Consider the following 22,589-nt stretch of genomic DNA (forward strand, 5'->3'; position numbering starts at 1 on the left):
TTCTCAATTGGATTGAGGTCTGGGCATTGACTAGACCATTCCAAGACATTTAAATGTTTCCCCTTAAACCACTCAAGTGTTGCTTTAGCAGTATGCTTAGGGTCATTGTCCTGCTGGAAGGTGAACCTCTGTCCCAGTCTCAAACCTCTTGAAGACTGAAACAGGTTTCCCTCAATAATTTCCCTGTATTTAGCGCCATCCACCATTCCTTCAATTCTGACCAGTTTCCCAGTCCCTCCCGATTAAAAACAGGCCCAGAGCATGATGCTGCCACCACCATGCTTCACTGTGGGGATGGTGATCTCGGGGTGATGGGGGTGTTGGGTTTGCGCCAGACATAGTGTTTTCCTTGATAGCCAAAAAGCAACATTTTTGTCTCATCTAACCAGAGTACATTCTTCCATATGTTTGGGGAGTCTCCCACATGCCTTTTGGTGAACACCAAATGTGTTTTTTTCTGGACACTCTTCCGTAAAGCCCAACTCTGTGGAGTGTACGGCTTAAATTGGTCCTATGGACAGATACTCCAAACTTTGATATTTTTGTATAACCCAACCCTGATCTGTACTTTTCCACAACTTTGTCCCTGACCTGTTTGGAGAGCTCCTTGGTCTTCATGGTGCCACTTGCTTGGTGGTGCCTCTTGCTTAGTGGTATTGCAGACTCTAGGACCTTTCAGAACAGGTGTATATCTACTGAGATCATGTGACAGATCATGTGACACTTAGATTGCACATAGGTGGACTTTATTTAACTAATTATGTGACTTCTGAAGGTAATTGGTTGCACCAGATCTTATTTAGGGGCTTCATAGCACAGGGGGTGAATACATATGCACGCATCTCTTTTTATTTATTTATTATTTAAAAAAAATGTAAACAAGTTATTTTTTACATTTCACTTCACCAATTTGGACTATTTTGTGTATGTCCATTACATGAAATCCAAATAAAAATCTATTTAAATTACAGTTTGTAATGCAACAAAATAGGAAAAATGCCAAGTGGGTGAATACTTTTGCAAGTCACTGTAAGTTTGTTTGATTATTATGTGATTAAATTAATCATTAACTCATTAGCAATATTGGGGCACCATGGAAAAAGTTTGTTCAATGAGTTACCATTACCCAAATTAAATCAATAATACATCCAAATATATCGTTATCATACCAGTCATCCATTAATCTTTTTTTTACCTCATATCAGTCTCATTCTAAATGTCGTTGACTTCAAATCTGCATGAACCCTAGTCTAAATGATGATTCAGTGATACTCAAATTGGCTTAATTATTTAATTACATTTATTTATTTAATTATTTTACTACTATTTAATTTATTTAACCAAGTAAATAATCACACAGAAATTCATAAACACGCACACACGTTATACGTTTATCTGTGACGAATAGTTAGACATAAATTCTCTGGTTATGTAAGTCTCTGGTTGTCCAGCAGAGGTCACAATGTCCTCAGTTGTAGGCTTCTTTGTCTCTGAGTGTTCGTTAGACTGAATACATCAGACGTTCCAATGGTAGTTTGACAAGATCTTCTAGATAACTGTACATGCAGAGCTGCAGACGGTGCATGTCTTAGTCTAGTCTTCTTCTCTGTTGAAAGTTTCAAAGTTTGTAACCATTTTCTGGTCTTGTAGTTTTAAACCATTTCAACGTGTAGCCACCTCTCAACGCTTTCTGGTCTCGTAGAGTCTAACCACTCGTAACGTCCGGCTCAACACCGTCCGCCTGCTTGGTCTAATGTAAATTTTGTTAGCAGTCCTTTTATGCACTCGCCTTGGAGGGCGGATCCATGACATTGCCCCAATGTCTGTGCTCACGTGGGCGTGGTTACTGACTTGGCAAAAGTTCTTATGAAAAACAGTTATCTCATTTAGAAGGCTAAAATCACATTTCATCTTCTCACAAATAGTTTCATATTTAATCATATACATTTTACAACATTTAGATGTAAATCTGATAACTGGGACATATACATTCTTAGAGTTACAGATATTTAGTTATACCGTCCTTAATGATATCACAAAACAATACACTTTTGACAGGATTTATTGTTTTGATCCCCACCAACCATTTCCCAGATTCTTTATGTTGGAAATATTGTTTCATTATCCACTTTTGGATGTTGGAGTTTTGGCGCCAGATTCTCTCGCTACACAAATTATTTTTGACTTCTCCATACTGCAGGTCCAGAGAGAGAAAGTTTATGACCGGTCGTTAAAGTCATAGAATCGGCCCCACTCCCCCCTTCCTCTCTTGTGGGAGAGAGGGGGGAGTGGCTCTCTTTGATCCTCACCCAGGAGGGAAAGTCATGACAAAATATAGAAAAACCCTAGAATGAGTAGGTGTGTCCAAACTTTTGACTGGTACTGTATTTATATTTTTACACGACACAAGTACTTACTCTCCTCCATCTTTGTTTGTGTTTGTTGTGATATGACTCAATCAACATCATTAACATTCAAATGCGTTCACAGCCCCATGCATGCATATTTCAATACCACTGTCACGCCCTGATCTGTTTCACCTGTCCTTGTGATTGTTTCCACCCCTTCCAGGTGTCGCTTATTTTCCCTGGTGTATTTATCCCTGTGTTTCCTATCTCTCTGTGACAGTTAGTCTTGTATGTTCAAGTCAACCAGCGTGTTTTCCCCGTGCTCCTGCTTTTCTATTCTCTTTTACTAGTCCTCCCAGTTTTGACCTTTGCCTGTTTTTCTGGACTCCATTCCCGCCTATCTGACCATTCTGCCTGCCCTGACCTCGAGCCTGCCTGCCATTCTGCACCTCTGGAACTCTGAACTGGTATTGACCTTTTGCCTGTCCACGACCATTCTCTTGCTTACCCCTTTTGGATTGTTAATAAACATCTTGGACTCTAACCATCTGCCTCCTGTGTCTGCATCTGGGTCTCGCCGTGTGCCCTTATAACCACTTTATTTCAAATCACTCAAAAAACCTGCGAAAGCCCGTCATCAGTGAAAGGTTGGAATGTCATCTATTACACAGTATCACATTGAACCCAAGTGACACTGTCTTTTCAAATTGCCTTGATCTCTTCACTCCCCAAAGGTCAGCCCCTATCCCTGCTAAATGCAACCTGACAGTGGATGCTACAAAGGGGACAGCAACGACGCATGCATCACCCGCTGCATCAAAGCCCTTCATATTAATCACTCCAATTAATGAAGAAGGAAGCCTTAATGTTGATGAGGGCTGACAAGTCGACTGGTCAGTTGTTTTTATTTAACCGTGCCCCTGTCGTGGTGAGGTAACCGCAAGAGACAGTTGTACAAATATTTGCATGACATGTGGTTTGTGTAGCGTGCCACACTTTTTTACTCTGTCTTCCTCTCTCCCTCTATCTCTGTGATGATCCTCTCTACCTCTCCCTTTCTCTCTTCTTTTGTCTCTCTCTCTCTCTCTTTCTCCCTCTTGCTCTCTCTCTCACAGCTCTAATAAGACTGCCACACCACCACTGCCACTCAAAGATGATAGAACTTGATATGGATCCTTACAGGAATAATGTTTAATCAATTCTCCTTGATATTCTAATCTATATCTGCATTTGTGTGCCTCCACACATTTCCCCCATAATACATATTCAAATTTTAACGCAGATGCTTAACAGCCGAACGCAAGCGAAATTAGAACGAGGACATTTGACTTCATTAAAATACATTTAAGATTATCGAGTTTATCTTTTGAAATAAAAATGTGTGTGACGCTCTCTGCTTTATCTGTCACCTGACTCCCCTGGGCCTGAGTCACTAATAAAGAGGTTGGGAGGACCAAAGCCCAGGAGGAAAAGAGGGAGAGAGAAGAAAGGGAGAGAGAGAGAGAGACAAATCCTGCTGTACAGCTTTGTTCAGTCTATATAGTATGTCTGTATGTATGTCTGTCTGTCTGTCTGCAGGAGGGCAGGCAGGCAGTCAGACAGACAGTCAATGCCCTAGGCCACCAGTTCAGTGCTAAGTTAATGTCCTAGACCAGGCCACCAGCACTAACCAAGCTAGAGTCCTAGGCTACCCAATGCTAACCAGGCTAACATCCTAGGCAACCAGTGCTAATCAGGCTAACATCCTAGACCACCAGTGCTAATTAAATTCAGTTTGATGAAACTTTATTTATCTCCTCAGGCACAATTAAGAAAATAATTTTACAAGTATTAACCAAGCTAACATCCTAGGCCACCGGTGCTAAGGAGGCTAACATGGCTAACAAAGCCAGGCACTAGCTAGTGGCTAGATGTGTCCTTCCACCCTGAGAGCTTTATTATTAGAAAGACATAAACTGACTAATTAAATTGCAGCAGTGAAGCTTGGTTGACAGCTGGTGCAGAGCTTGTGACCAAAAAATATCCCTATCAAAGAGTAGGAGGCACTGCGTAAAGATGGACTTATTTTACTTAGAGTATTTATTATTCTACATTTATTTATCCAGGTTTGCTTTTGATATCATATCTAGGATTATTTTCTAGGATTATTATGGGTGATTTAATGCACAGTAATTTCTGCATCCTGTAATGTATTTATTGTAATAACAATGGTTTAATTGTTGTTCCTCTACTAAACCATAACACACAGACACAGACATAAAAAGAAAGACATTCTACAGAGTACAACAATTAACATATATTCTAACCCAGTTTGCAATACAATCAATGCCATATGGCCTATCTTACCCCATATAGAGAGAAACCTAGTTAAACATTGATCTCAGATAATAAGGGCTAACTGTGTTGATGTACCGTCTGGAGGAACAATGTGTCCTGGTTCAATTCTCTGCTGCTATGGGGGAAAAAAAACACACACACACACCAAAACGTAACATGGGGCATTTGGAGCTTGCCAAAATGAATACACCCTGAATAATTGATGAAGACCTTTTAAAAGAATTGTTATCTGCCTGCTGACGACCGCAAACATGAAACCCACTGATGAGGAGAAAATATGGTTTTAACAAGTCAATAATGGCAAGAGCAACCGGAGCAAGCTTAATCAATGAGGCCGCTGCGTTTGCAAACAAGGACCTGAATTATAATGCCGATAATTGATTCTCTCCCCCTGTCCTTTCCCCCATCTCTCTCTCTTTATCTGTGTCTTTCTCTCTCTCTCTTTATCCCTCTCTTTGTTCTCTCCTTCACGTGATGTCATTGTTTATTGATTCTTTCCTCCGAGGGGGGAGAGGTGATGGGAAGTTTCCCGAGTTTGTTTATCGCTGTGACTTCTGCTCCCCTTCTCCCTCCTCCCTCCTCTTTCTCTCCTTCCCCATTTTAAATTTTGCAAGCTGCCACAAGCAGCTTAACCAAAAAGGATTAAGTCCCATAGCCAACTGAGAACACAGATAATGCTCAGTAATTGGTAAAAAATGAAGATGAATGGGACAGCCAGATAAGGGCCAATTAGTTGCTCGCTGTGTACAGCTGTGGTCTCCTCCTCACGGAGCCCTCTCAGGGGCCCCAGCCAGCTCGGCAACACACACACACACACGCACGCACGCACACACAAAAGAATGAAGAAGTGGATAGTGGATAGTTTGTTGTTATTATTAGATACATTTACAAAAAATAGATTACTATGTATAGCTTTGTAATACTATAAATGACCAACCACCTAGTTTTGGAGTATTTAGAAGGTCTATTGTCCTGCTTATGTGAGGAGCTGGCTACTATACCGGGAGACTTCCAGCAATTGTGCTAAGCTAACAATATGCTAACTTCAATCATCTCCAAACTGCACGCAGAGACATAAAAATGGTTTCCATGAGTTCGTCTGCCTCTGGGTAAGTAGATAAACGACCTAATTTTGAAATCTCGCGTTATCCCTTTAAGATGTACATGACAGCATTGTCTGGTTGATGACGGATGGAATTCCCACACCTAATTACAGACCAAATGTAAGGTCCATTACCGTCACCGCGGTGAGGTGGAGTCAGGCCAGAGAATGGGGGTTAGAGAGGAAGAGAAAGAGATGGAGCTCCACAACATAGAGAGCATCAACAGCGATACATGATACGATCTTACTAATTACGGTTCCCAGAGAATCTGCCACTGAACCAGTCATGTCTATTTTAGAGAGGGGGGAGGGGCTTGAAAAGAGAAAACAGTAAAGAGAGGGGTGTTTTCTTCTCTTCTCTGTTCTACTGGCTCATGGTCTTAAACACTTCTTTTATTTTCTCACTCCTGAAAAACAAATTGGCAGGTTTTTGTTAGTGGGCAGCAGCTGACAATGTTTTCTGTCCCGGTAATGAAGGTTGTGGTTGGGGTCAGGGCGTTGGGATTGAATGGCTGGCTGGCTGGCTGTTTATCCCACTGAAAGGCCTAGTGCCACACGTGCTCTAACCTGGTTTTGTGATCTGTAATTGTGGCATATCCTGACAGCCACAGGAACAATCCACATTGTACACAATTGTGAGGGCCTCTGAGCCCCCTTTAAAAGCAACATGGATGCTCCACACACACACACACACACACACACACACACACACACACACACACACACACACACACACACACACACACACACACACACACACACACACACACACACACACACACACACACACACACACACACACACACACACACCACCTCCTTCACAAGACTGTCAGGGAGAATCAAAGAGAGCGAGAGACAAACGTCTAATCAGAGAACAAGCTCACTCTCACACACACACTCTCTCCCTCCCTTCCTCCCCTTTGACAGGATGTGTGGTCACTTGGCTGGGTTGAGTTGAGCTAGCTGGATGTTTTTCCTGATAAATAATAACGTTGATGCAAACAGGAAGGTCTAATTGTGATTCAGTGTTTCCCCTAGGCTTTTTTTCAGCAGCGTTGGCAAGGTTATTGGGGGTTGGGGGCGGGGTGTCAGAGTGGACAAGGCCAATGGTGCCGTCTCCAACCCAACATTTTAACGGCCCTTCTCTTAGCCACAGAGACAAAATGTTGCAATGTAATTTCCTCCAATTCTACACATTTTGACATTGGGTGGAGAGAACATTTTTAAAGCTAGTTTCCTGCAATTCTACACATTTTGCCATGGCTCATGCCGTGTTCTTATGCTATTTCAGTGACTTAAACATAGCAAAATCAGTCGGAGCCCCATGCCATGACATTTTAATGAATTTTAGATTCTCCCTGACAATCTAGTTTTTAGTTTGGTGATTATTAGTGTTCAAAGATGATCTTATTAAACAATACATAGCTCCAATAGCTCCAGTAAATACTTTATATCTGGCTTTAGTCATTTAAGTGTACACTGAAAACATTTTAACAACCCTGAAAATTAGTGGTGACAACGAATATCAATATAGGGGAAACAATGTGATTAATATTTAATGTGTGGGAGAGAAACATTAGCCTGTTCCATTGACATCAACACAATGACGGCAGATACACAGCAATCCAACTCCACCAACAGAACAGGGTGTCCTTCACAGTCTCTAGCTCTGTCTATCTCTGCCTCTGTCCCTTTCTCTGTTTCTGCGTCTGTCTCTGCCTTTGTCCCTGCCTTTATTTCTGTCCCTGCCTCTGCCTCTAACATTACCTCTGTATTTGTCTTTATTTCTCTGTCTCTGCTTTTGTGTCTGCCTTGTTTCTATACCTCTGTCTATGCCTGCATTTACCCCTCTGTCTCTGCCTCTGTCTCTTCCTTTATCTAGAACAAGTAGTAGTAGTATTATACAATCTCATTATCACCTTCAACCCTTCTGAATTACTATTTTATTTTATTTCTATTCACACTCTCTCTCTCTCTCTCTCTCTCTCTCTTTCTCTTTAAAACAGCATTTATTCACTTCCTCATCAGCACTGCCCTGCATTGAGTCCAGACCAACAGAGCCCAACAAGGCAGTGGCCAAATCAAGTTCCCCTCTTGCACAGTCATTCAGCTATATCTGTCAAGTGATTTAGAGGCCTGGATTCCACAGGCATAATGGACTATAGACCAGGACATATTAGGCATGCAGGAATCCAAGCTAGACATGGGACTAAGTACTGCAGGGAAGTATAGGCATTAGCCTAAGCAATATCCTAAGCGAGGCCCTGAGTGCTGAGAGTGAAGCAGATTATATTGCAAACATGAGCAAAACATTTATGCTCTTCATGGTATGTGTCAAAAGATCTGTTTTTGTTGTTGTTTTAACGCAATAAATGTTCCCTAGCAATGAAAGAGATCCCTTCGCAAATATGGCTATTACATTTAACCAGATAAGTAATTGAGAAGAAATTCAACTTTACAATAGCTGACCCTCCCTGGTCTATTTTAACAAACCTTTATGTGCAACTAGCAATTGAAACATTGACAGAGCGTTGTTGTTTTCTATTTTAAATGTGGAAGAAGTGTTGGCTTTCCCTTTTTAAACATTGCTTAAGCGTTGCTCTCTTTTCGTTGTCCATCTGATAAGACTATACTATACTAATTTAGTTCCCAGACACTTCTGCCCAAAAGAGAAAGAGTCTGGTGTGGCCTTATTTAGATAATACAGAAAGACCGGGAGAAACTCCCGGCGCACAGGCATTGGCACCAACCAATCATCTCCCACAACACCTTCCCTATAACCCTCCCCCGTGCGTGTGCCTTACATGTCTTGTTCACCTCTTTTTAAGGAGCCACTCCTCACAGTTGTGTGATTCGCTAAAACTAAATGATGACACATACTTTACCCAGTAAATGTTCCTTTCTCTCTCTGCTCCTTTCTTCCATCTGAAGAGACTTTACTGTATCTCCTGTGGATTATCTAGATGACTTCTGCTGGCCACCCCTGTCACATGAGAGTGGCTGATATAAACAAGAGATTGCTGCGACACCCAGTAATCAATATAAGGATGGCTTCAGTACCAAACATAATTTGTCTCAGCAAGCCATTCCTTTGACCAAACGAAGCATTAATTCAAATCATAAATCTGAGGCCAATTTAAATCCAGGGAGAGTGAGTGAGAGGGGAGAGAAGGAGAGAGAATTCGAGACAGGCGAGATAGAAAGAGAGAAGGGGGGAGAGAGAAAGGGAGATGGGGCCTCTGACTGCCTGCCTAGCCGCTAATGATTTATTTTCTACATTTCTGCGAGAGAGATTTGTCCATACGCAGTGACAGGTCACCTTCAAACACCAGTGGCAGACTGTTCATCACCATGCACACGAGCAACTCATCGCTGCAAGTAAATATTAAAGGAAAATAATCCAATTGATTGTGGATGGGTCCAAGAGGCATCACCGTCATATATTTCATTCAGGGGGCTAATGTCGTGACCGGCGCACCCACCCACACACACAAACACACATGCACACACACACACACCCATGCACATGCACAGACACACACGCACAGACACACAGACACACAGACACACACACACACACACACACACACACACACACACACACGCCTATCAAGAAAAATAAACACAGATATGCATAAACACACACACACACACACACACACACACACACACACACACACACACACACACACACACACACACACACACACACACACACACACACACACACACACACACACACACACACACACGCAATGGCACTCACACTCACACACCGCTGCTCCCTTCAACAGAATTATGATTCTTCAGGGAGTGCTTTCTTATGTGTTGCTGGCTGGCTGGCCGTGTGCTCAAGGTTACAATTTAAATTGTAAAAAGATAAAACAGTTTCTTATTAGCTCCATTGCCGTAGCCTTGCTGTTCTTATTCCCATTTATCTTGATTTCGGTTACCTCGTAGCCTCGTTTTCTTATTGGTCGTAGACCCGTTTTAATTTTTTGGGGATTGATGACCTCAGAGCTCATGAATTGTGCTTTGTTCAATCTGCTTAGTGACAGCATCCTGTTTTTACCCAAATATACAGTGTCAAGTACTTCTGTCGAGACACTTAGTAAGAGTAAGTGAATCGAAAACACTATTTAGTGAATCAAAGCTTTAGGGATTACATGGAGCCTATAATTTGTAATGGGCTCATAATAATTCAACACTATATTATAATTTTCCACAATACGCTAAGTGGCTCGGTGGTGATATGAGCAAAATCCGTCTGCATTTGTGGGCTAATAATTAATTGAAATGGCACATATTGAAAAAGCAATGCTCTTGCTGTGATTAAATAAAATAAATTAGAGACTGAGTTTATGGCTAATAGCTTTGGGATACAGTGTTCATGGATTAAACTTTGTATTAACAATGTCTGTGTTGTTTTTAGATTGGATATGAAGGCGGGGGATTTTACAGCGCAGTAGAGAAAAATACTTTACAGATAGAATGTACCATTGCATTACAAAGACGTGGACAAATGCAAATAATGATACAATTGTTTTATAGACATCCAACTTAATCTACTAGCCAAGGTAGAACTGCAGTGAACATATAAGGATATTTTGTAGATGTTTGAACTGAACCTGTATTCTCTGAACTGTCTACACTCTGCTCCACACTGGCAAGAATAGGTATGTTTGGAATCCAGTACCTTAGCTTGAGAGTATCTTTGAGCTGTTGGTGCATTTAAGCTTTCCATTATTTTTTTTTTTTTTATTTAACCTTTATTTAACTAGGCAAGTCAGTTAAGAACAAATTCTTATTTACAATGATGGCCTACACCGGCCAAAACCGGACGACGCTGGGCCAATTGTGCGCCGCCCTATGCGACTCCCAATCACGGCCGGTTGTGATACAGCCTGGATACAAGCTTGTAGTGGCTTGTAGTGGAATTCAGCTATACAAATGTACAGCTTTGGTTCAACACAAGCTGTATGTAGATGAGATCTGCAAACTCCGATACTCGCCTTGCTTATTTATGTGTCTGTACCGGTGTGCGTCTGCATATGTATTGCTATCTGCATGCATGTCTTTGTGTGAGTGTGAAGATCTGCATGCACCTGTACGCTTGCGCGTGTGTGTGTGTGTGTGTGTGTGTGTGTGTGTGTGTGTGTGTGTGTGTGTGTGTGTGCGTGTGTGTGTGAAGGGCACAATGACTGACTCACCCACACTGGAGCTGACGTCTCCGTTCTCACTGTCTGCCCCATGCTGGTTGGCGTTGCCGTGGTAGCCGCTCATCACCTCCAGCTTGATCTTCTTCACCTTCATGGCTTCGGCGATGGCCGCGTTGGCAGCTGCCGCCGCTGCTGCTGTCAGCCCTTAACACACCACACCGGAGAGGACAGCTATACAAATGTACAGCTTTGGTTCAACACAAGCTGTATATAGATGAGATCTGCAAACTCTGATACTCACCTTGCTTAAGTAAGTGTCTGTGTGTGTCTATGTGTGTGTGTGTGTGTGTGTCTGTGCCGGTGTGCATCTGCATATGTATTCATACCTGCATTGGTATCTGCATGCATGTCTTTGTGTGAGTGAGGACCTGTAAACAAATTCACGTGCACATGCGCTGTTCTGAGGGCAAAAGGGGGTGCAACTCAATATTAGGAAGGTGTAGCTAATGTTTTGTACTATCAGTGTATATGGCTTTTCTGAAGGCCAAAGAAAGAAGGGCGCCAACTGTTAGTCGGTGGGCTCCAAAATAGGTTAGTATAGGTACAACTGTCCCAGAGTCCCGATAAAAGGACTGATAATGACTAGCAGGAGACAAGGATACAATTCACACTTTACTCCACACCCAAGGAAGGCACACATGCACAACTTTACAGAGGAGGGAACTAGTGGTCATGGTTTCTACAAGAGAGAGAAATACAGAGAATGTATTTACATTGTGATAATAACAGGCTAGTGACTGTATAATGACAATAGAGAATGTACATGATAGCAATAGCATACCAGTTAACTATGCAGTCACAATGTGCTATGGCAATAGGCAATGTTACATCAAGGCATCATACAGCAGCTTGTATCATAGGCTAATAAACGAGCATAGCACCCAAAGGGAACAATATATACAAAGCAATGAGCTAGCACGCTAGCTAGTCCATGGGCTGGCGGGTGTAATACACTGCACAGTATGTAGTAGCACAACTGCCATTCTAACATTAGCAAGGCCAGCGGCGTTGGCAAATATGGCTAACATAGCACACAGTAATATGTACAACAGCAGCTGGCACGTTCGGCTACATAGCACAATGATATATATATGCAGTATACAATTAGCGGCTAGCATAGTGTTAGCATGCTAGGTGACTACGTTAATGTGTGAACAGTAGGTCTCTCGAACAGGGGTATTCAAACGAGGATCTGCATTTTTTTCAGCTTCCAGGAATTGTGTACAGATCCTTGCGACATCAGGCCGTGCATTATCATGCTGAAACATGAGGTAATGGCCAGCGGATGAATGGCACGACAGTGGGCCTCAGGATCTCGTCACGGTATCTCTGTGCATTCAACCATAGATACATTTAATTTTGTTCGTTGTCTGTAAATTATGCCTGCCCATATCATAACCCCACCGCCACCATGTTCACGATGTTGACATCAGCAAACCGCTCGACCACACAATGCCATCTGCCCAGTACAGTTGAAACCGGGATTCATATGTGAAGAGCACACTTCTTCAGCGTGGCGGTGGCCATCGAAAGTGAGCATTTACCCACTGAAGCCGTTACGACGACAAACTGCAGTCTCCCTGAGATGGTTTCTGACAGTTTGTGCAGATATTCTTCTGTTGTACAAACCCACAGTTTCATCAGCTGTGGGTATGTACAACCCACCGGTGAAGAAGTTGGACGTATTGCCAAATTCTTTAAAACAACGTTGGAGTCAGCTTATGGTAGAGAAACGAACATTAAATTCTCTGGCTACAGCTCAGGTGGACATTACAGCAGTCAGCATTCCAATTGCATGCTCCGTGAAACTTCAGACATCTATGGCATTGTGTTGTGAGACAAACCTGCACATTTTAGAGTGGCCTTTTACTGTCCCAGCACAATGTGCACCTGTTTAATCAGCTTCTTGATATGCCACACCTGTCAAGTGGATGGATTATCTTGGAAAATGAGAAATGCTCAATAACAGAGACGTAAACAAATTAGTGCAGAAATAAGATAAATAATATTTTTGTGAGTTTCAACAAAATACTTCTGGGATGTTTAATTTCTGTTCATGGGACCAACACTTTACATGTTGCGTTTATATTTTTGTTCAGTGTGTAATGTGGAGAGGTCATTAGAATGAACAACTATCTACCAAAGCTATTCATTTTAAAATGTTGATTATTTGTCCTTGCCATTATCATTCACCAAACCAGTATAACAGATTATTGTGAAATAGACACAAATTGATTATTGGAAATAGTACATTTTTTCTTGTGCAGTACACAATTTTGTATACAGTGCATTTCAATCACAGATAAAGACAGTACGTTACTTAATACAGAAACAATAAGAGGGAGGCTGGTCGGGGAGGATGGGTGGGTGTATAATGTGAACGTCTAGCAAACCAAAGGTTGTGTGAATCTCATTATGGATAACTTTTTCACTAATTAGCTGCCTTGCAACTCCTTACTACTTTTGAGCTACTTTGCAACTACTTAGCATGTTAGCTAACCCTTTCCCTAACCCTAACCCTTTAACCTAACTCCTAAACCTAACCCTTTATCTACTTAGCTAGCATGTTAACTAACCCTAACCTTAACCCCTAAACCTAACTTAACCACTAACCTTAACCCTTAGCCTAACTAACTTTAGCCACCTAGCTAGACTAGCTCATGATATCCACCATTATTTGGAATTTGTGTATTGTGCACAAATGCATTATGAAGAAAGAAAATTGTGTAATACACACAAAATGCCTTGGGGTTGAAAATTGTGTAATACACACAAAATGCCTTGGGGTTGAAATTGTGTAATACACACAAAAAAGTGGACTTTTTGTGTGCCTGTGTGCCTAATTTGTGTCTATTTCACAATAAGCTGTAATAGTGTGTTGCATTCACCGGATTCAAAACATGTTTTGCAAACATATGATGGGGTCCCTCAGTCGCCAGATTGCCTGGCCGGAGGTCCCAGGGCAAGAAAAGGTTGAAGACCCCTGCTCTACAATATGACCATGGGGGCAGCCATCTTGGGTTGTGCATCAACAACTTGATAGCCATCTTCAGGCCTATAGTGACTAATAGGGAAAGTATCTATACATGGCCTGAAAACTTAAAGTGATGCTCACAAACATCTGTATAATTTCAGCCAGTAGTTTTGAAAGTGGCGCTCACAAGTCAAAACGGGTCCTTGGTTTTTGTGTATTATGTCAAAAATACAGTTGAAGTCGGAAGTTTACATACACTAGTTTTTCAAACACTCCACAAATTTCTTGTTAACAAACTATAGTTTTGGCAAGTCGGTTAGGACATCTACTTTGTGCATGACACAAGTAATTTTTCCAACAATTGTTAACAGACAGATTATTTCACTTATAATTGTAATGGCTTTCGTCGCAATGAGAAGGGGACCAAAACGCAGCGTGGTAAGTGCTCATATTTATTACTATAACAAAACACTTAAACAAAGAAACAAAACGAAAGCAAACAGGTCCGTCATGCAACAGATAACTAAACAGAAAACAACAACCCACAAACACAGGTGGGGAAAGGCTGCCTAAGTATGATTCCTAATCAGAGACAATGATAGACAGCTGCCTCTGATTAGGAACCATAATCGGCCAAAACAAAGAAATACAATACATAGAATGCCCACCCCATATCACACACTGACCTAACTAAACAGAGAAAAACAGCTCTCAGTTCAGGGTGTGACAATAATTCACTGTTTCACAATTCCAGTGGGTCAGAAGTTTACATACACTAACTTGACTGTGCATTTAAAAAGCTTGGAAAAGTCCAGAAAATGATGTCATGGCTTTAGAAGCTTCTGATAGGCTAATTGACATCATTTGAGTCAATTGGAGGTGTATTTCAAGGCCTACCTTCAAACTCAGTGCCTCTTTGCTTAACATCTTGGGGAAATCAAAAGAAATCAGCCAACCTCAGAAAAAAAATGGTAGACTTCCAGAAGTCTGGTTCATTCTAAGGAAGCAATTTCTAAATGCCTGAATGTAGCACATTCATCTGTACAACAATAGTACGCAAGTATAAACACCATGGGATCACGCAGCTGTCATACCGCTCAGGAAGGAGACGTGTTCTGTCTCCTGGAGATGAACGTACTTTGGTGCGAAAAATGCAAATCAATCCCAGAACAACAGCAAAGGACCTTGTGAACATGTGGAGGAAACAGGTACAAAATTATCTATATCCACAGTAAAACGAGTCCTATATCGACATAACCTGAAAGGCCACTCAGCAAGGAAGAAGCCACTGCTCCAAAACCGCCATAAAAAAGCCAGACTAAGGTTTGCAACTGCACATGGGGACAAAGATCATACTTTTTGGAGAAATGTCCTCTGGTCTGATGAAACAAAAACAGAACTGTTTGGCCATAATGATCATCGTTATGTTAGGAGGAAAAAGGGGGATGCTTGCAAGCCGAAGAACACCATCCCAACCGTGAAGCACGGGGGTGGCAGCATCATGTGGGGGTGCTTTGCCGCCGGATAGACTGGTGCACTTCACAAAATAGATGGCGTCATGAGGGAGGAAAATTATGTGGATATATTGAAGCAACATCCCAAGACATCAGTCAGGAAGTTAAAGCTTGGTCTTCCAAATGGACAATGACCCCAAGCATACTTCCAAAGTTGTGGCAAAATGGCTTAAGGACAACAAAGTCAAGGTATTGGAGTGGCCATCACAAAGCCCTGACCTCAATCCCATAGAAAATGTGTGGGTAGAACTGAAAAAGTGTGTGCGAGCAAGGATGTCTACAAACCTGACTCAGTTACACCAGCTCTGTCAGGACGAATGGACCAAAATTCACCCAACTTATTGTGGGAAGCTTGTGGAAGGCTACCCAAAATGTTTGACCCAAGTTAAACAATTGAAAGGCAATGCTACCAAATACTAATTGGGTGTATGTAAACTTCTGACCCACTGGGAATGTGATGAAAGAAATAAAAACTGAAATAAATCTTTCTCTCTACTATTATTCTGACATTTCACATTCTTAAAATAAAGTGGTGATCCTAACTGACCTAAGAAAGGGAATTTTTACAAGGATTAAATGTCAGGAATTGTGAATAACTGAGTTTAAATGTATTTGGCTAAGGTGTATGTAATTTGCAATTTATATGAAATGCTACGAATCCAATTCGTACAGCATGTTATGAATTTGTTGTGCTTAAGATCCCAGACAGCATCTTTAAAAGTACACATAATAGCATATCAGACAATACACCTTGACCAAGAAATTCTACTTAAATTTACAAGGACCCACTACATGCTACTGGAGGAGAGAAGGGTCCATTGGTGAGTGGTCCAGCTGTGTGAAGTGCAGGGCAGAGGTTCATGAGAGATCCCCTCAGTCTACCACTGCTTGCTGGATACTGAGCCCGGACTGGGCTGGAGCAAGCTCTTATCCCACATGTCTACTGGACAGATGCCCTGAGGAGATGCACATTTAGACAGGATTTTCTACAGCCACCACAAAATGTATGAAGGATATTTTCACCTCAAATTCTCTGGTGAGGACGTGGATGTGTGTTCTCTGTAGCTGCCCTGTAAAGTCCAGTGGTGTTTGTAAGGCACCAAGACTGTGGAAGTCCTGCCTCATCATGTCACCACCCCTTCAGTGGCATGTGTGGAGTGGGCAGTGGGGGAAGAGGTGCTCATAGTGTCTTTGATTTAAGTCTGTCCAGCAGGAGTCAGAGCGGTCTGTGCCTGTGTTGCTGTAGGTGTCCAGGTTGTTGGAGGAGGCCGTCCCACGGAATTTGGCCAGGCATCCCTGGTTGGAAAGGGGCGAGAGCGCTTCTCAGGTGGAGGCTCTCCTACAGGGGCTGGATAGTCATAGAGGTCCGGAGGCAGAGGCAGGCCCAGATATGGTCCGGGCAGTGGACCCAGGACTGGTGCTGGGTCAGCTGATGAGCCGAGGATAGGGACAGGCACCGGACCCATGGCTGGAGTTAGGTTGGGCGACGGCATTAGTCTGTCCTTGTGGGCCGATGAGGGCCGTGGACCCAGCTCTTCAGCCGATGGTGTTGGGCCTGGGACAGGAGAGGGAGGCGGACCCAGGACTGGAGTTGAGTTGGCTAGTGGGTCCAGTATAGGGCTGGATTGGTCCTCCAGGATGACAGTGGACATCAGGACCAGAACCACAGTCTGGTCTGATGCTGGCAGGTCCAGGAGAGATTCTGAAGGCTCACCTGCTGCTGGAATCTGAGGAGCCAAGTGGGACTCTGGTTGGAGAGTTGGCTTGGTCGTCATGTCCAGGCCAAACAGGTCTACAAGGGCAGCAGGTAGTGTAGGGACCAGCCCCGGAGTTGGGTCCGGTGGCATCGGGTCCAGGAGAGACACTAGCTGGAATGTCTTCTCAGGTGTCAGTTAGGGTGCCAGCTCAGGCAGGTCTGGCTGGTAGTCTGTAGGTAGAGCAGGCTGGAGCACTGGATATTGCTGGTCTGGCTGCAGCTCTCATTGGGAACAAATTGTCCATATCAGAGGATATCTTTACATGAAATATTTTATATATTCACGAGAATACAGACCATTTCCAATGCATATTTTGAGTTTTGTGGATTTGCACCATATGCTGACAAATTCTGAATCCAGATGTGTCTTTTAGACAAGGGCTCAACTTTGGTTTTAGAAGTTGGGGGACATATTATTATTATTTATTTTTTATCCAGTCGGATAAACACTCCAAACAGCCTACCCGACCGCTCGGAGGCGTCCGCATGGTCCGAAAGCACTCCATTGCCTCGTTTTGTATCACATTCCAATGATAAAACTGGGGTGAACAAAAATGCTATTTCAGAATGTGGGGGGGAACATGTCCCCTCAGCCGTCCCCAGTGAAAGTTGTGCCCCTGCTACTAGACATATATGATATTGGGATTACTCCGAATATCACACATGGACATTTCCTATGGCCGGATATGGACTCAATATTGTGGGATATGTGACATCCTATTTTCTCTCTTCAAGTTGACAAATACTGACTGTATACATTGCATATCTGTTTTCTCTCAGCACACTCGAGATAATAAGCTATATTGATTCTGGATATGATTGTCTTGGCTGAGGTCCATCTCCGGATGGACCTCGGATGGACGATTTCTGAGTTTTCACCACATGCTCAATAATTTGTCAAATATGAAATCCATATTTTGATTTCAAGCACACATCATTTTTGGATTCCCTCCGGATATCGTACATGGTACGTCCGGATATTAACTCATTATATATCCTGAGATAGGCGTATGTTAATTCCTTAGTGATGGGGACACCGAGGAACTTGAATCTCCAGACCTGCTCCACTACAGCCCCATTGATGCGTATGGGTGCATGCTCACCCTTCCTTTTCCTGTAGTCCACTAACAGCTCCTTTGTCTTGCTGACATTGAGGGACAGGTTATTGTCCTGGCACCATACTGCCAGCTCTCTGACCTCCCTATTGGCTGTCTCATCGTCGGTGATCAGGTCTACCACCGCTGTGTCGTCAGAAAACTTGATGGTTTTGGAGTCATGTGTGGCCACGCAGTCGTGGGTGAACAGGGAGTACAGAAAGGGACTAAGCACACACCCCTGAGGGGCCCCCGTGTTGATGGTCAGTGTGGCGGGGGTGATGTTGCCTACCCTCACCGCCTGGGGCGGCCCGTCAGGAAGTCCAGTATCCAGTTGCAGAGGGAGATGTTCAGTCCCAGGGTCCTGAGCTTGGTGATGAGTTTGGAGAGGATTATAGTGTTGAATGCTGAGCTGTAGTCAAATTGCAGCATTCTTACATAGGTCTTCCTTTTGTCCAGGTGGGTGAGGGCAGTGTAGAGTGCAATCGAGATTGCATCATCTGCAGATCTGTTTGGACGGAATGCGAATCGGAGTGGGTGTGTCGCCCCCCCCCCACCCCCCCCAACACTGTATTGAACAGATGGAGCCAGAATAACACATATGCAATGACATGATGCCATTATTTCTGTTTGTAATTAATGGTATGTGTATGCATGTGGGGAAGTATGTTTTTGCAAGTGTCTGTACACTTGTGTGTACATGTGTGTATGCATGTATTCGTCTGTGTGTGTGTGTGTGTGGTGGTGTGTGTGTGTGTGTGTGTGTGTGTGTGTGTGTGTGTGTGTGTGTGTGTGTGTGTGTGTGTGTGTGTGTGTGTGTGTGTGTGTGTGTGTGTGTGTGTGTGTGTGTGTGTGTGTAAAGGACGAGTAATACAGAAAAACGTACAAACGTCTTGAGCCTCTGGCAATTTCAATGATAGTATCTAATGTATTCACCAGATTTAACCCCACTGTCACAGAAACTGAATAATGACCGACATTGCTATTCAAATTCTTTATGGGCTACACAGTCGCTCATAACAGTCTTCCTCTGGCTTTCATTGGCTTGCAAGGCCAGTCGTGGGGCAAAACAGGCAGATTCTTTAAAGAACTTAAGTTTCAATGTCATTTTCATTTTACTTCTGAATGACTCTAAACAAGGGCAGTGTGGAGTGCAATCGTGATTGCGTCATCTGCAGGAGTGGTTTTCAGGTGAGTGAAATGCAATTAGTGAAATGTTTATTAATCATATAATTAAACCAGGGCTTTCTGGTCAATGCCATCTGTTTTTGAGAGAAACACTTTAAGAGAATGAAGATTTTGCAATAGAAACAGTGTTCTACAGAAAGAACAGGCTCTTCAACGAAAGTCACCTACAGTATGTACAGTCAAAGGCCAGGTTGACACAAAATACCCAGTTTTCTCCCAATCAATATAAAATACATAAGTTCATTCCAACTTGGCTACAGTTGACAGCATGACTTGAGTACAGTTTTATGCATCAAATGACGCATCACTGAAAGGGTATTGATAAAACATTTCCTTGAAGATTAGTCTAGGCCCATGAGAGGAAAAGGGTGCAAGCAAACAGTTGTACAAAGGAAACAGTTGGAAACACACTAGACCCTTGTAACGCCCTGGCCATAGAGAGGGGTTTTTGTTCTTTATTTTGGTTAGGCCAGGGTGTTTCATTGGGTGGGCGTTCTATGTTCCTTTCTCTATGTTTTTGTATTTCTTTGTTTTGGGCCGTGTGTGGCTCCCAATCAGGCACAGCTGAAGCTCGTTGTTGCTGATTGGGAGTCACACATAAGGACCATGTTTTTCCTTTGGGTTTTGTGGGTAATTGTTTCTGTTTTGAGAATTTTCCTAACAGGACTGTTTGCTGTCGTTTTTGTTCATTTTTGTAGTGTTCTCTTGTTTTTCATAAAAATTCTAATGATGAACACATCCTCTGCTGCACCCTGGTCTACTTCCACAGACAGCCGTTACAACCCTCTCCAATTCGCCTACTGCCCTGTCCCGACAGATCCACAGAAGACGCAATAGCCATTGCACTGCACACTGCCCTTACCAACTTGGACAAAAGGAATGCATATGTGAGGATACTATTCATTGACTATAGCTCGGCCTTCAATACCATAGTGCCCATAGGCTCACCACAAAGAATTGAATTCCTTCCTATGCAACATGGTCCTGGACTTTCTGACGGGCCGTCCCCAGGTGGTGAAGGTAGGTAACATTACCACCTCCACACTGATCCTCAACACGGGGTCCCCACAAGGGTGCATCCTCAGTCCCCTCCTGTACTCCCTGTAAACCCACAACTGCGTGTCCTCACAAAGTTCCAACTCCAAGCTCGCTGACGACACAACAGTAGTAGGCCTGATTACCAACAGCAACGAGACGGTCTACAGAGAGGAGGTAGGCACTCTGACGGCGTGGTGCCAGGTAAAAAATCTCTCCCTCAACGTCAGCAAAACAAAGGAGCGGATTATGGACTTCAGGAGGAACCAGGCTGGGCACACCCACGTTCAGATACTGTCCCCGAGGGCCTTCACCATGTTCTACAGGAGCACCATTGAGAGCATACCGTTGGGCTGCATCACTGCCTAGTACTGCAACTCCACCGCCGCAGACTGCAAGGCTCTACAGAGGGTGGTACAATCAGTCGAACGCACCATTGGGTGCACACTGTCTACCCTCCAGGACACCTACAACATCAGGTGTCGCAGGAAGGCCAAGAAGATCATCAAGGACCTCAGCCACCCGAGCCACGGCCTGTTCTCGACGCTTCCATCACTCAGACGCGGGCAGTATAGGAGCGTCATGGTAAAAACTGTATGACTGGCCAATCGCTTCAACCCCCCTAGGGATGCACCATGCACGATATATCGGTAAGCATTTAGGAATCGGCCAATATTAGCTAAAAATGCCTAATGTCTAGTTTAACTCCGATGTGCAAAACCGATGTCAAAGCTGCCGTGCATACCTATATAACGTAGGTAGATGACGTAATAACGCCACGAAAAATACAGCACTACACAGAACAAAAGCAGAAAAATACTAAGCGCACTTCCAACAACAAACAAGTTCAAGTCGAGCAGTCCTTTGAAAAAGTAAGAAAATTTCAGCGAGACAACTCAAAGGCAAAATCCATTAACGCCAAGCTACTTGCTATGGGCGTCACTGCTATTAGCTTCACGACTGACATTTGGACCAGCGATGTCAGCCCCATGAGCATGCTGAGTCTGACAGCACAGTGGGTCGACGAGGATTTCGTACTGAGGAAATCGCATGCTCAAGAATGTGCTCGTTCTCATACCGCTGCTGCCATGTCAATGGCACACTCCTAGCTCCATTCGAACAACTGACTCGATAAATAAGCTCTTCAACTACGTCTGCAGCAGACGTGATACCCTCTGTCATGGCATTGAAACTCCTGCTAAACAAAACTGCCGACACAGACCGTGGGGTTAAAACTTGCAAAAGTACTCTACAAGAGGCCGTGAACAAGTGACTTGGTGGCATTCTCTCTGAGCCTCTTTATTGTGTCACCACCATGCTCGATGCTAGGTACAAGGACCACTACTTCGATGCAGACAAGAAATAGGGTTTATGTGAAATGTTAGACACAGCTGGACAAGATGGAAACGGACACAGTGACAGTGCGCACCAACGAAGAGAGGCCATGGACAGACAGAGTTGAAAATTCACTGCTTGACATGTATGATGAAATCCTGGTTGAGACTGAACATATGAACAACGAAACAACACAGCAAGTAAGTGAAATAAATAGGTTTTGATCATGTTTTACTGTTAATGGGGACATATGTAAATGCAAACAAAATAACTTTTTGGTGTCTGTCTGTCTGTCTGTCTGTCTGTCTGTCTGTCTGTCTGTCTGTCTGTCTGTCTGTCTGTCTGTCTGTCTGTCTGTCTGTCTGTCTGTCTGTCTGTCTGTCTGTCTGTCTGTCTGTCTCAACTATTTAACTGTACTAGAATGCTTAAAAGGCCGCTAAAATTTTAAATATCGGGTGTCGGTATCAGGTTTTTTTTGGCAAGGAAAATATCGGATATCGGTATCGGGCAAAAATGTCATATCGGTGCATCACTAATTGTTACAGTTGTCAATATGTTTATTATTATTATTATTGTTTTTACCTGCCCTTTTTGATCGGCACTGTTGGAGCTTAATAATTTCACCGTGCCCTGTGCATGTGACTAATAAACTCTAATCTAATCACCAACTCTAATCTAATCCCCA

At 43.2% G+C, this 22,589-nt stretch overlaps 1 protein-coding gene across 6 annotated transcripts in view; it reads right to left on the bottom strand.

The window, feature by feature from the left end:
• The window catches only part of LOC106586049 (dachshund homolog 1), a 290,058-nt gene that overhangs the window by 92,956 nt on the left and 174,513 nt on the right, over positions 1-22,589 (bottom strand). For 4 of the 6 annotated variants that reach the window (XM_014172869.3, XM_014172866.3, XM_014172865.3 and 1 more), the window contains exon 3: positions 11,000-11,152. The exons of the other annotated variants lie outside the window; for them this stretch is intronic. In XM_014172869.3, coding sequence (XP_014028344.1) covers positions 11,000-11,152 — 153 coding nt within the window. The remainder of the gene's footprint in view (positions 1-10,999; positions 11,153-22,589) is intronic. 6 annotated transcript variants of the gene reach the window in all.

Source organism: Salmo salar, chromosome 25 (genome assembly GCF_965601325.2).
Source record: "Salmo salar chromosome 25, fSalSal1, whole genome shotgun sequence".
NCBI classification, from domain to species: Eukaryota; Metazoa; Chordata; class Actinopteri; order Salmoniformes; family Salmonidae; genus Salmo; species Salmo salar.